The following is a 16,291-nucleotide window of genomic DNA, read 5'->3' as shown; positions in this document are numbered from 1 at the left end:
TTCATAGCCCGCTGCTCTAACCACTAGGGAGGAGCCCAATCCCTTGCAACTCTTCCAATATAGATCTGCATGAGAATTTATCTTATGAAGAGAAGTTGGCGTCAAATACCAAGTGAGGGTCTCTTCCTAAATGGGATCCCTTGGCAGCTGTAACAGTTAATGGGGAGACTTCACTAGCCTTTAATATCCACAGTGGAACACTGCAAGGCTGCCCATTATCTCAATTGTTTCTTTTATTACTAGAACCATATTAATGACAATCCAACAAACTAAGACAAGACTATACAGGCATACAAATGGGGTCCTTCCTCTTTAAGTATGCTGCATTTGTGGATGATTTTATTGGGGGTTTTTTTGTGTGACCCAATTACCTCTCTACCTCATTTACTACATTTATTTCAAGAGTTTGGGGGATTTTCGGGATTTAAACTTAACGACAAATCAGAAGCCATGGCATTCTCTGAAACTATCAAGCATCCTGGGTGGAAGAATTTACATTAAAGTGGGCAGAAGGCTCTTTTCGCCATTTAGGAATTATTATTCCCTTGGATTTAGGCTGACTTTATACTCTTAACATTCCCCCTTTGCTCACTGTTACCAAACATAAATTCACTGCCTGGCAGAATCTTCCCTTATCTTTAAGTGGGAGGGTCAATCTTTTCAAGATGGTTATATTTCCTAAATGGTTGTATGTATTACAAATTTTACCTGTCCATCTTTCCCATAAGGACCTCAAAGCTTTGGATAAGCTGCTGCTTCATTTCCTCTGGGTGGGGAAAAAAAACCACGAATTGTGCTTGCAAGGTTGAACGACTTGGGGGCAGGGTGATTTAGGGTTTCCGGATATGGAAAGGTACAATTTGGCCACTTTGCTACGGGTTGTAAGGGATTGGGTGTATGATGGGTTAATTTTCACCTCTGTTGAGACAGATCTGACACTTATGAATAACCTTGATTTGAGTTTTATCTTACAAGCTCCAAATGCTTACTTACCCACTGTGCTGTCTCACATGTGCTGGTGAATCCTCTCTGTTGGGCTTGGAAATCGCTTATGAAGAAGTTGAAGATTTCTCTTCAGTGCACCCCATTTCTGCCTATTCAGCGGCATTTAGACTTTCAGCTGGAGTCGCGTTCTAGAAATGTTCTATTTTGGAAAGTGAGGGATATAACGCAGCTCCAGCATGTGTTGATGGGGGGAGGGTACTGTATTACCATTCCAAGAATTGCAAGCTCCTTTTGGATTAAGGGGATCATATGTTTTTTCCTACTTACAACTGCATCATTGTATTCATTCTTTAAATGTAGAGGACCTTGGTGTGTCAGTGATAGATAAAATAGAAACTTTTTATTCGATCTGAGCATAGGAAAATCTCTCTCAGTGATTAGTAAAGAATTACAGAAACTAGATAAGGAGGTATGGGTTACAAGTCTTTGTGAGTGGTGGAGACAGGAGAGTGATTTTTCATTACAATGCACTACTTTGTTAACGTGCTTTAAGGCAGTGAAGAGCTTAACTACTAACAATTATTTAAGAGAAATGCAAATTCAATTTTTGCATAGGGCTTTCTTCTCCCAATAAATGGCATTTAAGGCCCATATTGCTACCACTGCAAATTGCTTGAAATGTACACTGGATAAGGGCTCTTACTCATGCATTGTGGACTAGGATCTTGTTTAATATTAACAAGTTGGTAGGGTGTGATATTCCTTTGCAACCAGAACTCTTATTGTTTAAGATAGGTTTACCCCAAGTATTTTTGTAAAATGGGGGAGAGGTTTCTGGTGTGGAAACTACTGGGTCAGGGGAAACTCTATTCTATTAGTATGGAGGGAAGGCACACTGCCCTCTTATTGGCAATGGCATAATGCTGTCCATAATATGATGTTCATGGAATTGTTGGCAGCTCACTCATCCTTTCGATCCAAGTCTCGATTTCTGGTGATCTGGGACTTGTATGTTCAAAGCCTTTCCAGTAGAGCTAGGAGTTTAATCTTGAATACTTTGTAGGGAGATCTTTATATCCACACTATATATAGCAGATAGAATGAGGATAAGGGGAGAGGGGCAGGGTTTTGATAATGGGGCGGTGAGGGAGGTCTTCGGGTACATAGAAGGGGTCAGATATACAAGAGTACTAATTTGAAAGGATTACTGTCATACATATGGAGGGTGGGTGTATGAGGGAGGAAAGTGATAAAAGTTTCTATCAGCAAGCATATTATAAGAATGGTTGTAAGGGATTGGGTGTATGATGGTTTTATATTGTTTATTGGTATTCCTAAGTTATGAGTGGTGCAAGTTGTCTTTTCTGTACTCTATACTTCAAGTACTATTTGTCATCAAGCAGCAACTAATAAAGATATTTAAATATAAAACTAATCAGAGAAAATTCTTTTTCACTCAACGCACAATAAAGCTCTGGAATTTGCTGTCAGAGGATGTGGTTAGTGCAGTTAGTGTAGCTGGGTTTAAGTCCTCCAAGACTTAAACCCAGCTACACTAACTACACTTGGACTTCTCCTCCAAGAAGGAGAAGTCCATTAACTGCTTTTAATCAAGTTGATTTGGGGAATAGCCACTGCTATTAATTGCATCAGTAACATGGGATCTTCTTAGTGTTTGGGTACTTGCCAGGTACTTATAGCCTGGATTGGCCACTGTTGGAAACAGGTTGCTGGGCTTGATGGACCCTTGGTCTGACCCAGTATGGCAATTTCTTATGTTCTTAGATTTAAAAGATCTCAGTAGAGAGGCAGGAGCATAGAGAGGTTGCAAGCATATCTTCCCACTTGAGTAGAAAGCTGCCAGCCATGCTGCAACTTGCTCACCTGGCTGAAAAAGAAAACAGGAGGTGCCACAGGAGAAGGGGGCTGATATACATAAATCTCTGCAGGGCCTATAGGTAGAAGGTGTGTACTTGGCTTTTCAGGCTCATGAATCCTTGTCAGCCCTCTTCCAGGGGAAGAGACAGGGTACCCATGGAGACCCACTGCTTCTTCCTGGCCCAAAAGAGGGCTCAGGGCAGTCAGCCAATGCCACTGCATGCTGGACTCCAACTGATTTGCCATTAAGACTCTCCCATGGTAAGACACCAGCCGTGCGAGCTCTGCCCATGTCCTCAAGTGAGCTCATGGTCTCTGCACAGAGGTGGATGCCCAGATATTTCAGAGTACCGGCTCTAGGAAAAATTACTAAATTTGCTAGGGAGCGCATTCACACACTGCAGTCCCATCAAAAGCCCTGGGCATTTGATCCACGTGATCTTGGCGGAGGATATGAATGAATGAACCTATTGGCAAACTCGCACCCTCTCCAGATCAAGTGGATCTTGCATTATGAGGAGCACATCATCGGCATATGCACATAAGGTGACACTGAGCATAGTTCCTGCAGCACCAAACCAGTGAGCTTCCTGTGCAAGAGGCACAGGAAGGGTTCAATGGCCAGCATATACAGTTTTCCCAGATAAGGTACAGTCCTGACATACTCCACTCTTGAATACCAGAGGCGCTTTTAGGGATCAAATAACCTTCACCAGGCACTCTGTGGATGAATATACGAATTGGGGGCCAAACATGACCATCTGCATGAGGTAGCAGTGATCCATTCTGTTAAAGGCCTTCTTCTAATCTGAAGACAAAAAACCACTGACAGGGCCTTCGTACGACAAAAGTGAATCAGGTCCCAGACTAAAAAGATGTTATCAAAAATCAATCTGCCCAGGACCATGTAAAAATGGTCCAGGTGGATCACTTGCTCGAGCATGGGCCCCAGCCACAGCAAGAGCGCCTTGGCTATGATCTTGAAATCCATGCAGAGTAACGAGACCAGGCGCCAGTTCCACAAGTTGCGTAGATCCCCTTTTTTGGAAAGCAGTATCAACATGCACGATGTCTGTAACTCTCCGACTCCAGGGCTTTCTCTAGGACCCACAGGAGATTGGGTCCCAGCAGGTAAAAAAAACCAGTGGAAATTAACCAAAGTGTATGTCTCCCCTCCCACCTCAAATTGAATAATTATAAATTTTCCCGAGGGGTCACCATGGGGTGTCTGGGGCTGGGAACACCCCCCTAGGGGCAATTGAGGAACACCTACCCTCTGTGAGTTCAGCAATTACCACTTGGTGGCCCACAGTCATTTTCTGCTTCCCTCCCCCTGGATCTGGCTATGTTAACGGTTTGGCCTGTGGCTCCTCAGATGATGCATGAGAAACTGCAGGTCCACTCTGGGAAAGGCTCTGGGCAACCACCTCCAGGTCAGCATTATTTTCCTGCAGCATCTCTGTTCTCCTCTTCCAGCCAAACCGGACTTCCCTTCAATCTGCTAGGGCCAGGGACTCCGGGGATAAACCCAGGAGTAAGACCCGGCTCCCTGCCTTTACTAAGTGTTGCCCCTGAGGGGGTCCCCTCCACCTCCCCAGTGACCACAATAAGGGCTTGCTCTGTGGCTGATGATGGAAAAAAGTGGGGGGGGGGGGGGGGAGAAGCAGCCCTTGAGGGTTTGAGTGGAGGGGAGCTGTGCTGGGCACAATGGGGTCAAAAGGACCACAAAGTCTATGGCGGAAGGTACCTGCTCCCCCCCACCCTGGGGACAGTGGGGCATCCCACTCTGTGCTGAATCTCCACGGATGTTATTCTAGTGGCGCCAGTACCTTCCTCTTCAGTTATGTGCTCAGCGTGATGTGGGCAGTGTCTCCTGCTCTTCTTCAGTACTTTAATTGGAGCTATTTCCTTCTCCTTCTTTTGCCTGTTTTTGAGACGAGCTTTAACAGTGGTGGAAGAAGCAGGAGCAGGAGACTGATTCTCAACTTTGGGTTTTCTGCAATTGGGGCCTTTTTTTGTGCCTTTTTGTGGGAATCTATTTTTCCAGGCCCTGCTGGTCCCTCGCCTCCTTCCCCTGAAGTTCATGGAATGATCAAGGATCCCCCAATTAGCAATGTCACTTCGACAGCCGGTGACCCATTATCAGCAGGGGGGGGGGGGGGTCCTCCATTGGAATGTTTTTTCTGGGTTTGTCATTCGAGATAGTTTTGGATGCTTTGCCTTTTTGGTTTTTCCCTTCAGATTTCTTGGCCTTAGCAGATCCTGTGTGCCAGGATGATGTTTGGGACCCTAGATCCTCAGTTGAGGGGTTAATAGGATGGCAAATAAAATGGAAGATGTCATAATGCCTCTGTATCTCTCAATGATTAGACCACACCTTAAATACTGAGTGCATTTCTTGTGGCAACATCTCAAAAAAGATATAGTTGCACTGAAGAAAGTACAGAGAAAGGTGACCAAAACGATAAAGGGCATGGAATGGCTCCCCTATGAGCAGAGGCTAAAGAGATTAGGTCTGTTTAGCTTGGAGAAGAGAAAGCTGAGCGGGGATATTAGAGAGGTCTACAAAATCATGAAAGGACTTGAATGGTAAATGTAATACAAGGACTAGGGATTACTCCATGAAGTTAGCAAGTAGCACATTTAAAATGAATTGGAGAAAATTATTTCACTCAATGCACAATTAAGCTCTGGAATTAATTGCCAGAGGAAATGGTTATGGTGGTTATTGTAGCTGGTTTTAAAAAAGGTTTGGATAAGTTTCTGGAGGAGAAGTCCATAAACCTATTTATCAATAGGGACTGCTATTACTGGCATCAGTAGCATGGGATCTAGTTAATGTTTGGGTATTTGCCAGATACTTGTGACTTGGATTGGCCACTGTTGGAGACAGGATACTGGGCTTGATGGACCCTTGCTCTTACCTAGTAAGACATATATTATGTTCTTATGGGAGGGGGAGGAGTTCTCAAAATTTGCCCCCACGATGGCAGTGCTGATGGGGCAGCTTTCTTTCTCTTCTTTTGCTGCTGCTGGGCACCTGTTGTTCCGAAGGCTGAAGTTCCTTGGTGATGAGGGTAGGGTCCTTCCTCCTGTCTGCAGATGTCTGTAAGGTGGTGCTTTCCTCCAGACCATGCATGGAGAGGTTTTGAGTCTTGTTGAGGGACAGAGATGGTCATTGTGGCTACGGTGTGTGGCACTGCGGCTGTGGGGGGAGCAGCTTTGGTGGTATTCTTGGCCTGGGGGCACCACTTGCGGGTGTGCCCTTCTCTATTGCATTTTGCCTCTTCCACTTTGTAGTAAATGTGGTAAGGATGACTTTTTTGTGAGGACAAAGCACCCCTCAGCTTCCTCTCAGTCTCTTGCAACTTTATTATTGCCTCTGTCTTGTAAGACACTGTGGTGCAGGGTGCAGTCCCTGTGGCCAATCGGGAGCGCACAAATGGCAATTTTAGTTCTCCCAAGAAGCTTAAGCGTTCCACCAGCATAGTGGAAGGGAGGAAGGGTGGGACATTGGACAGAATTATTTTGGTCCACAGTCCATCTAAAAGTTCTAGGGGGTGATAAACCCCCTTCACCACCAGCCCCTTTTCAAGCGCTTGGTGGGTAGCAGCTAAATTGGTGAGAGTACTGCTTTGCTATACATCTTGCATAGGCTAGGACGTTTTCTAGGTCTTACCAGATCCGCCATGGCGGAGGTATAAACTTTGGTCTCTTCATCAGATAGCATGGGCAGCCGAAATGCCTCCTAAAGTGGGAGCAGCCTCCAAAGGAGGAGGTAAAAGGAAAGAAAAACTGACAATTCATTACAATTTCGCTTTGAGGGATGAGACCCACCACTCCACATATTGAGCCAGCCCCACCCAAACTGACTTATGCAGTGGTGGTGGTGACAGGATCACAAACCTTGGAATCATTCCAAGATGAAGACCGGGAGGGGTGGATCCTATTGGGTGCAGATGTGATTGTCAGGTTTGTGGAGGCTGCTCCCACTTTAGGAGGCATTTCGGCTTCTCTCGCAATGCCATTACCTGACGTCTTTATTAGAGTGGCTGCTTGGGCAGTGGACTCTTTAGGGTGGATCTCGCTCAAGGGAGCAGAGGCAATGGGCAGAGCAAGCATCTGGCTCAGTGCTGCACTTATGCTCAAGGTTGTCTGGATCGATACGTTTTCTCACGGGATGGCGCACTCTAGATTACTGATTTAGTAGTTTCCCACCTATGGCGATGCTCGTATCTCTCCTTCCTAGGGCAGCTGTAGTTTGGGCACCCCTTCCCAGGACAGTGCTCTGTTGATGGACCAGGGCACCTGTGGTTGGGGCACTCCCTCCAAGGAAGGTGTTCATAACTGTCCCTCCGGGAGCAAATGTGGTCAGCATACTCCCTCCCAGGATGGTGCATGGCGGCTAGAACAGCACTGTCCCTACCAGGACAATTGGGGTTGGAGTGCCATCTCCCAGGATGGCGCACAGTTGGTGGTCTGGAGTAGGCCATTGCAGGGCATTTGGGGTTCCTGTGTTCTCCCCAGGGCAATGCTTAGTTGGGGGAAATTAGCAGGCCCTTGATGGCCATTTTTTTCTCTCCAGGACAGTGCTCAGGGAAAGTGTAACAGTCCCTCTTGGGGCTGTTGAAGCAGCCATGTACCCACCTAAAGTGGCACATGACTGTAGAAACACAACTGTCTCTTCAAGGGTGGCCATTCCCCCCACCCCCACCCAGGGCGGGGCACTCAGCATGATGATCATGGGCCCGCTCAAAGAAAGTGGACCACTTGGGGCCTTTCCTAAGGAAGGGTTGACATGTGGCTCCAATGGAAGGCTTATTTGGGCTTGTATAATGTATGAGGCAGATGGCAGATTTGATACCCTCGGGTGACGTAGCACCTCGGGTATTATCATGATGATCAAGAGTTATCATATACAGTATTTGGTATGCCTTGGAGAAAAGTAGAATGTCTGTAGAGCTGATGGTTATGGGGCATCCAGGGAACTGATAGGGACCTTCTGTACCACTGTAGTGGTGTCAGAGCAAGGGAAAGGCCTAATGAGCTTTGAGGTGGCATTCTGGTCAGGAACTATGGTTACAGTTCCTGCATTGTCTCTCACTGCTGTGATGAGGTACTGAATGCTCTCTTGGATTGATGGGGTGGGGAGCAGTTGCACATATGAACTTGCCACAGTTGGGCCGCTGATTGAGACTCCTGGGATCGGTATGATGTGCTCTATGTCTCTTAGGACTTCTTGTATTCAGTGGCTGGCTCATGTAAATCTAAGGACCCTGGATGTAAATAGACACTTTGTTTGCACCTGCAGTAAACTTTAATTTGAACACCATCCAGTGAGTCCAGCCTGGATTATAAGTGTACCTGTCCCAAAGAGCCATAGTAACACATACACAGGGGAGAGTACTACTGCCTGGACCAAGAAGGTTAGCCTTCACCCCCACAGAAAGGGCGCATACCTTGTCGACAAGAGAGAACGGATGGAGAAGAGTAGAGAGAGCCCCTTTTATAAATTAAGAACATAAGAACAGGGCATACTGGGTCAGACCAAGGGTCCATTAAGCCCAGCATCCTGTTTCCAACAGTGGCCAATCCAGGCCATAAGAACCTGGCAAGTACCCAAAAACTAAGTCTATTTCATGTTACTGTTGCTAGCAATAGCAGTGGCTATTTTCTAAGTCAACTTAATTAATAGCAGTTAATGGACTTCTCCTCCAAGAACGTATCCAATTCTTTTTTAAACACAGCTATACTAACTGCACTAACCACATCCTCTGGCAACAAATTCCAGAGTTTAATTGTGCATTGAGTAAAAAAGAACTTTCTCCGATTAGTTTTAAATGTGCCACATGCTAACTTCATGGAGTGCCCCTGAGTCTTTCTATAATCTGAAAGAGTAAATAACCGATTAACATCTATCCGTTCTAGACCTCTCATGATCTTAAACACCTCTATCAGCCATCTCTTCTCCAAGCTGAAAAGTCCTAACCTCTTTAGTCTTTCCTCATAGGGAGGCTGTTCCATTCCCCTTATCATTTTGGTAGCCCTTGTCTGTACCTTCTCCATCGCAATTTTATCTTTTTTGAGATGTGGTGACCAGAATTGTACACTGTATTCAAGGTGCAGTCTCACAATGAAGCAATACAGAGGCATTATGACATTTTCTGTTTTATTCACCATTCCCTTTCTAATAATTCCCAACATTCTGTTTGCTTTTTTGACTGCTGCAGCACACTGAACTGACGATTTCAATGTGTTATCCACTATGATGCCTAGATCTCTTTCTTGGGTGGTAGCTCCTAAGATGGAACCTAACATTGTGTGTCTATAGCATGGGTTATTTTTCCCTATATGCATCACCTTGCAATGCACTTATCCGCATTAAATTTCATCTGCCATTTGGATGCCCAATTTTCCAGTCTCACAAGGTCTTCCTGCAATTTATCACACTCTGCTTGTGATTTAATTACTCTGAACAATTTTGTATCATCTGCAAATTTGATTACCTCACTTGTATTTCTTTCCAGAACATTTATAAATATATTGAAAAGTACGGGTCCCAATACAGATCCCTGAGGCACTCCACTGCCCATTCTCTTCCACTGAGAAAATTGTCCATTTAATTCTACTCTCTATTTCCTGTCTGTTAGCCAATTTGTAATCCACGAAAGGACATTGCCACCTATTCCATGACATTTTACTTTTCCTAGAAGCCTCTCAATAGGAACTTTGTCAAATGCCTTCTGAAAATCCAAATACACTACATCTACTGGCTCACCTTTATCTACATGTTTATTAACTCCTTCAAAAAAGTGAAGCAGATTTATGAGGCAAGACTTGCCTTGGGTAAAGCCATGCTGACTTTGTTCCATTAAACTATGTCTTTCTATATGTTCTGTGATTTTGATATTTAGAACACTTTCCACTATTTTTCCTGGCACTGACATCAAGCTAAGTGGTCTGTAGTTTCCCAGATCGCCCCTGGAACCCTTTTTAAATATTGGGGTTACATTAGCCACCCTCCAGTCTTCAGGTACAATGGATGATTTTAATGATAGTTTACCAATTTTTACTAATAGGTAATTTTTACTAATAGGTAATTTTTTAGTTCCTTCAGAACCCTGGGTTGTACATCATCTGGTCCAGGTGATTTACTATACTTCAGTTTGTCAGTCAGGCCTACCACATCTTCTAGGTTCACCGTGATTTGGTTCAGACCATCTGAATCATTACGCATGAAAACCTTATCCGTTATGGGTACCTCCCCAACATCCTCTTCAGTAAACACCGAAGCAAAGAAATCATTTAATCTTTCCGCGATGGCGTTATCTTCTCTAAGTGCCCCTTTAACCCCTTGATTATCTAACGGTGTGCACTTGGAAAGTGGCTTCATCCAAAAAAGGTTACACATACCTGTGTATTTTATAATTGTTCTAGGGGTGGGGTTAGATTGTGGGAGGCATGGTACAAATATGGTTTTCCTAAAACAGTACCCACACAAAAAGAACATGCAAAATTGTGTGGTTACTTTTGAGTAGGGAAACAATCATAGCAAAACTACTGGTGTAGTTTTGGTTTGATTATTGATGCAAACCCCATTGGTAAAAAGAAGCCATGCATTTTGTACCAAGATCATAAGAACATAAGATATGCCAAACTGAGTCCATCAAGCCCAGCATCCTGTTTCCAACAGTGGCCAATCCAGGTTACAAGTACCCAAACATTAAATAGATCCCATGCTACTAATGCCAATAAAAGCAGTGGCTATTCCCTAACTCAGCTTGCTTAATAGCAATTTATGGATTTCTCCTCCAGGAACTTATCCAAACCTTTTTTTAAACCCAGCTACACTAACTTCCCCTAGATTTGATTATTAATGCCAAACCTTGTCCATGATCTAACCAGAATTGCCAAGTGTAGGATTGCCATTCAATTTTCCAAATGTTCCCAGCAGTTCTGATCTCTTCACAGTACGCACTGCTTGTCTATTGCTATAATTATGTTTCTCTATTTTTCCAGACTTTAGTGACCACACGGCAAGAGAAGTGAAGAGGAACCCTGCCATCAAATGCTTGATATTGCATCTAATCAGAAATGATTAATATTCTGGGAGGCACTGAGTGACTTTTCTTCAAACTTTGATGTGGTTCTGAACCAGCGTGATCCATTCCAGGTTTAGACTGTTTGAGCAGAGCCTGTGGCAGACTCTCAGGTACCGAGTCACCTACCAGACACAAGTAAATGGCTCTTCTTCCACCTGGAATTCGCTGCCTAATTGGTTTCTCCCAAAACCAACTGTAAGTTCAAGATATCTTACTGGGATTTTAGAGGAAAAATTTTCAAAACAAAAACCATTTCTCTCAGGTAAAATAGTCTAGCTGAAAATTGCCTTCTGCCCTGCTAAAAAAAAAAATTATGCACTGGCTTTCACAGTGTGCTAAACATTAGCCAGAATTTAAAAAAAAGGTGGAATAAAACAGCACGTGCATATTTGATTTTCAAATGCACACGTTATTTTGCCCTTGTATGGCTGCTGCACAAATAAAAAGAGCAAATTAGACGGGCAATTTTTAGTGCATATAGTTTGTGGCTGTGAATTTTCAAAGGCAAAAAAATGTGGATAGTTTCCTTTTGAAAATTACTTCAATATATGTGGGCTGAAAGTTCCTGTGAAAATGCAAATAATAATGTGAGCTGTTGAAAATTGCCCCTTTGTGACAAATTCTTGTTCAGGTCCTGTCACTTTCTTGGGATCAGGAGTAGGGTGGCCAACTATTCCATAGCCCGTAACTGAATACCCACTAAACTTGAGGAGAGGGTGGGGATGAGGGAGGTGTATTATTCTCTGAGTCTGAGAACACAGGGGGAGGGGGAAGGGAAGGGTCTGCTGATAATTCTCCAGCTATCCTGTTCTCACGTTTCCTAGCATTCCCCTCCTATGTACTTTTATTTAAAAAATTGTATTATTCAACCATCCTCACATACACCACAACCACAGACCCAGTTTTGCTCTCTATCCACAACTTAAAGCCGTTCTAATACACGTCAACCTTCTTATCTGCACCCCTCCCTAACCAAACACACAGCCACTTTCTCATCCACTATGTTTCTTTCTCTCTCCCTCACACTGGCTCTTTTCTCCCTCTTTTTTTTTGTCTTCTTTCACTTTCCAAATCGTCCCTCCACAGACAGAATTAAGGGAGATGGGGTTTGGGAACAGAGGAGAAAACCAAATGATTTACAGTGCACACCAATTAGATAAGCCAATTTCGCTATTTGAAGTAGATTGGGCAATTAAAGACTTAAAATCCGGGAAGGCACCAGGCTTAGATGGATTTACCCCTTTTTTTACAAAAAGTTCAGAGACTTAATACGGGGCCCCCTAGTCGCCATGTTTAATAAATTGAGGGAAGGGGCAACCCTCCTACCACACGGGAACACGGCGGGGATTATACTTATTCCTAAACCAGGAAGGGACCCTACTAGCTGTGCCTCATACAGACCCATCTCACTCATAAATGTTGATTTAAAAATCCTGGCCAAAATTCTAGCGTTTCGATTGAGTGGTTATATAGGGACACTTATCCATGCTGACCAAGCAGGCTTTTTGCTGGGTAGGGCAACATCAGATAATATTCGAAAAATAATAGATTTAATGCATATCACCCAATCCACTAATGCGCCAGCGGTCTTTATGACTATAGACGCTGAAAAAGCATTTGATAGAGTTTATTGGCCCTACTTATTTGCGGTTTTACGGAAGATGGGTCTGGGGGGCCCCTTTGCAATTTGGATACAGGAGCTTTATTGTGAGCCATCTGCATGTATCAAGATAAATCATGGCTATTCGGCGCCTTTTCAAATCCGGAGAGGTACAAGGCAGGGCTGCCCTCTCTCGCCGCTCCTCTTTGCCCTTAGCTTAGAACCCTTGGCGGAGTGGCTTAGGAGGGAGCGAGAGGTGTATGGGATATAATCTGGAAGAGAAACACATAAAATTACTCTCTATGCAGATGATGTTATCCTGTCCCTCTCCCAGCCTATGCCTTCTATGCATAAGGTCGTATCCATGCTGACCCGATATGGTAGAGTGTCGGGATTCAGGGTTAATCTTGATAAATCGGAAATTCTCCCTGTGCATTTTACTGAGAGCTTGCTGCGACAAGGTAAGAGTGAGTTCCTATTCCGGTGGACCACCGGTCCTTTTCGGTATTTGGGGGTTAATCTTAGTTTAGATCTTTCCCAGTTAGTATCCTTGAATTATAAACCTTTGATTCGCACCTTGATAGGGGATATCGATAGATGGGAACATCTACCCTTTTCATGGTTTGGCCGAATGGCCGCGATTAAAATGAACCTTTTACCTAAACTGGGCTACCTATTTCAGGTCCTACCATGTCCATTTCCTGTTGCGGACCTGAGGCCTCTTCAACGTAAATTGTTTGCCTTCATATGGCGCAGGAGGCCCCCAAGTGTCTCTCGTCTGACTCTCAGCCAATCTCGTAGGGACGGAGGCTTGGGACTTCCTTCCCTAGTACACTATTATGCCGCAGCACCGCTCAAGTACATTGTTGATAGTCATGATTTACAATCACCCAAACAGTGGGTAGGGATTGAGAGCCAAATGATAGGGGGCATTCCAATCCCGGCTTTATTTTGGTCAGGGTCTAGCACCCCCAGGGAAATGAAAACCTACCCTTTAAGTCTCCAGACCTCTATGATGGTCTGGAAAAAATGGAAATATAAATTGATAGGTAACAAACACTATTCTGCCCTGTCCCGCATCCGATATCTTGGGGGTTTCATTGAGGGACAGAAAAGCCGGACGTTTCAGCACTGGGACTCCAGGGGATTAAAACATTTAGGACAGGACTGGTGCCAAGGGATGGTTCCCTTTAGCGAATTACAGGCCAAGTTCCAGATACCTGCCACTGATTTTTTAGCATATGCCTAGCTGCGACATTTTTTGGGATCCTCAGGGCCCAGCTCTGATTTATCCAGTCCGCTTTCGATGTTTGAGGGGTATTGCCTTCAGGCAAGATATTTTAGAAAAGGGATTTCTAAGCTTTATCAGTTATTGATACATAAAATGGAAGGGAGAGCATCCCATCTGTTGGCTTGGGATCGGGACTTGGGCCCTCACTGGGACCCAACTGGGAGGAGTGTTTTCAAGTGTTAGGCCAATTCTCAATGTCTGCGTCTATGATGGAGAATAGATACAAATTGCTTTATCGCTGGCACTATTCCCCAGTGAGGGTGGCCAAATGGTGCCCAGGCCGCTCACCTAATTGCTGGCGACAGTGTTCCCAGAGGGGCACATATTGGCACATGTGGTGGGAATGTCCTCAGCTGCAGGGGTTTTGGCGTGCTTGTCAAGACCTAGAGCATAAGGTGTGGGGCGTTCAGGTCCCCTTGCTAGCGGAGTATTAGTTACTCGGACTCCCTTATCCCGATCTAGACGATGAAACGCAAAAAATGTTTTATTATCTTACTACTGCTGCCAGACTACTGATCGCTGCCCAGTGGAAATGTATAAACCCACCCACACTCACACAGCTCTATGGCAAATTAAGGCAAATACATTATATGGAGAAATTAACGGCCCATCGACGAGACACCCTGCGCAAATTTCATAGGATGTGGACACCTTTGATTCAATATCTAGCCCAAATGGAATAATGTAACTGATAATCTGAGGCGCCTCTGAGAACTGGAAAGGGGAAGGGGGGATAGGGAGGGGATCACTAGGGAAGAGTAAGACATGCCAGTTTTATATCTGGATATATGTGCTCATGAGGGAAAGTTATGATACTGGAACTGTTATGTATTTTCTACTAGGGAGGCAAAGCTACTGTTTAGTACCTGCCTATATGTTTGTATTGATGTTCCCATCATCATGTCTCATATTGTTTGTACGTTTTAGAATATTTTGGATACTAAATAAAACTTTAAATAAAAAAAAAAAAGATTTACAGTGCACATAACACTGCACCCCAAATGACAGATAACAGAACTAAAAAGAGTAGACTACTGCCAATGCCAGGTATTGGACATTAAAAAAAAAAAAATATATATATAAAATCATTCAAATTCTCCATGAATAGGCAAAGAATCGGCCACAGAATTGGCATAAGAACATAAGAAATTGTCTTGCTGGTTCAGACCAAGGGTCCATCAAGCCCAGCATCCTGTTTCCAGCAGAAGCCAAACCAGGCCACAAGAACCTGTCAATTACTCAAACACTAAGAAGATCCCATGCTACTGATGCAATTAATAGCAGTGGCTATTCCCTAAGTAAACTTGATTAATAGCAGTTAATGGACTTCTCCTCCAAGAACTTATCCAAACCTTTTTTAAACCCAGCTACACTATCTGCACTAACCACATCTTCTGGCAACAAATTCTTGAGTGAAAAAGAATTTTCTCCGATTAGTCTTAAATGTGCTACTTGCTAACTTCATAGAATGCCCCCTATCCTTCTATTATCCCAAAGTGTAAATAACCGATTCACATCTACTCGTTCAAGACCTCTCATGATCTTAAAGACCTCTATCATATCCCCCCTCAGCCGTCTCTTCTCCAAGCTGAACAGCTCTAACCTCTTCAGCCTTTCCTCATAGGGGAGCTGTTCCGTCCCCTTTATCATTTTGGTCACCCTTCTCTGTACCTTCTCGATCGCAACTATATCTTTTTTGAGATGTGGCAAGCAGAACTGTACACAGTATTCAAGGTGGGGTCTCACCATGGAGCGACATTATGACACTTTCCCTTTTGTTAACCATCCCTTCCTAATAATTCCTAACATTCAGTTTGCTTTTTTGACTGCTGCAGCACACTGAGCCGATGATTTCAAAGTATTATTCACTATGATGCCTAGATCTTTTTCCTGGGTGGTAGCTCCTAATATGGAACCTAACATCGTGTAACTACAGCAAGGTTTATTTTTCCCAAATGGAACATCTTGCACTTGTCCACATTAAATTTTATCTGCCATTTGGATGCCCAATCTTCCAGTCTCGCAAGGTCCTCCTGCAATGTATCACAATCCGCTTGTGATTTAACTACTCTGAATTATTTTGTATCATCTTCAAATTTGATAACCTAACTCGTAGTATTCCTTTCCAGATCGTTTATAAGTATATTGAAAAGCACTAGCACAAGTACAGATCCCTGAGGCACTCCACTGTTTACCCTTTTCCACTGAGAAAATTAACCATTTAATCCTACTCTCTGTTTCCTGTCCTTTAACCAGTTTGTAATCCACGAAAGGGCATCGCCTCCTATCCCATGACATTTTAATTTTCTTAGAGCCTCTCATGTCAAACACCTTCTGAAAATCCAAATACACCATATTTACCGTTTCACCTTTATCCACATGTTTATTAACCCCTTCAAAAAAAAAAAAAAGAAACAGATTTATGAGGCAAGACTTCCCTTGGGTAAATCTATGTTGACTGTGTTCCATTAAACC

At 43.9% G+C, this 16,291-nt stretch overlaps 1 protein-coding gene across 3 annotated transcripts in view; it reads left to right on the top strand.

Moving 5' to 3' along the window:
- Positions 1 to 16,291, top strand: part of SLC37A1 (solute carrier family 37 member 1) — a 150,384-nt gene that overhangs the window by 39,180 nt on the left and 94,913 nt on the right. For all 3 annotated transcript variants that reach the window (XM_029578596.1, XM_029578597.1, XM_029578595.1), the window contains exon 2: positions 10,843 to 11,120. In XM_029578596.1, the coding sequence (XP_029434456.1) occupies positions 11,065 to 11,120 (56 nt within the window). In that variant the 5' untranslated portion in view covers positions 10,843 to 11,064. The remainder of the gene's footprint in view (positions 1 to 10,842; positions 11,121 to 16,291) is intronic.

The sequence above is a fragment of the Rhinatrema bivittatum genome, chromosome 15 (genome assembly GCF_901001135.1).
Source record: "Rhinatrema bivittatum chromosome 15, aRhiBiv1.1, whole genome shotgun sequence".
NCBI lineage: Eukaryota > Metazoa > Chordata > Amphibia > Gymnophiona > Rhinatrematidae > Rhinatrema > Rhinatrema bivittatum.
The sequence above is the reverse complement of the archived record's forward strand: the minus strand, read 5'-3'. Positions and strand labels throughout refer to the sequence as shown.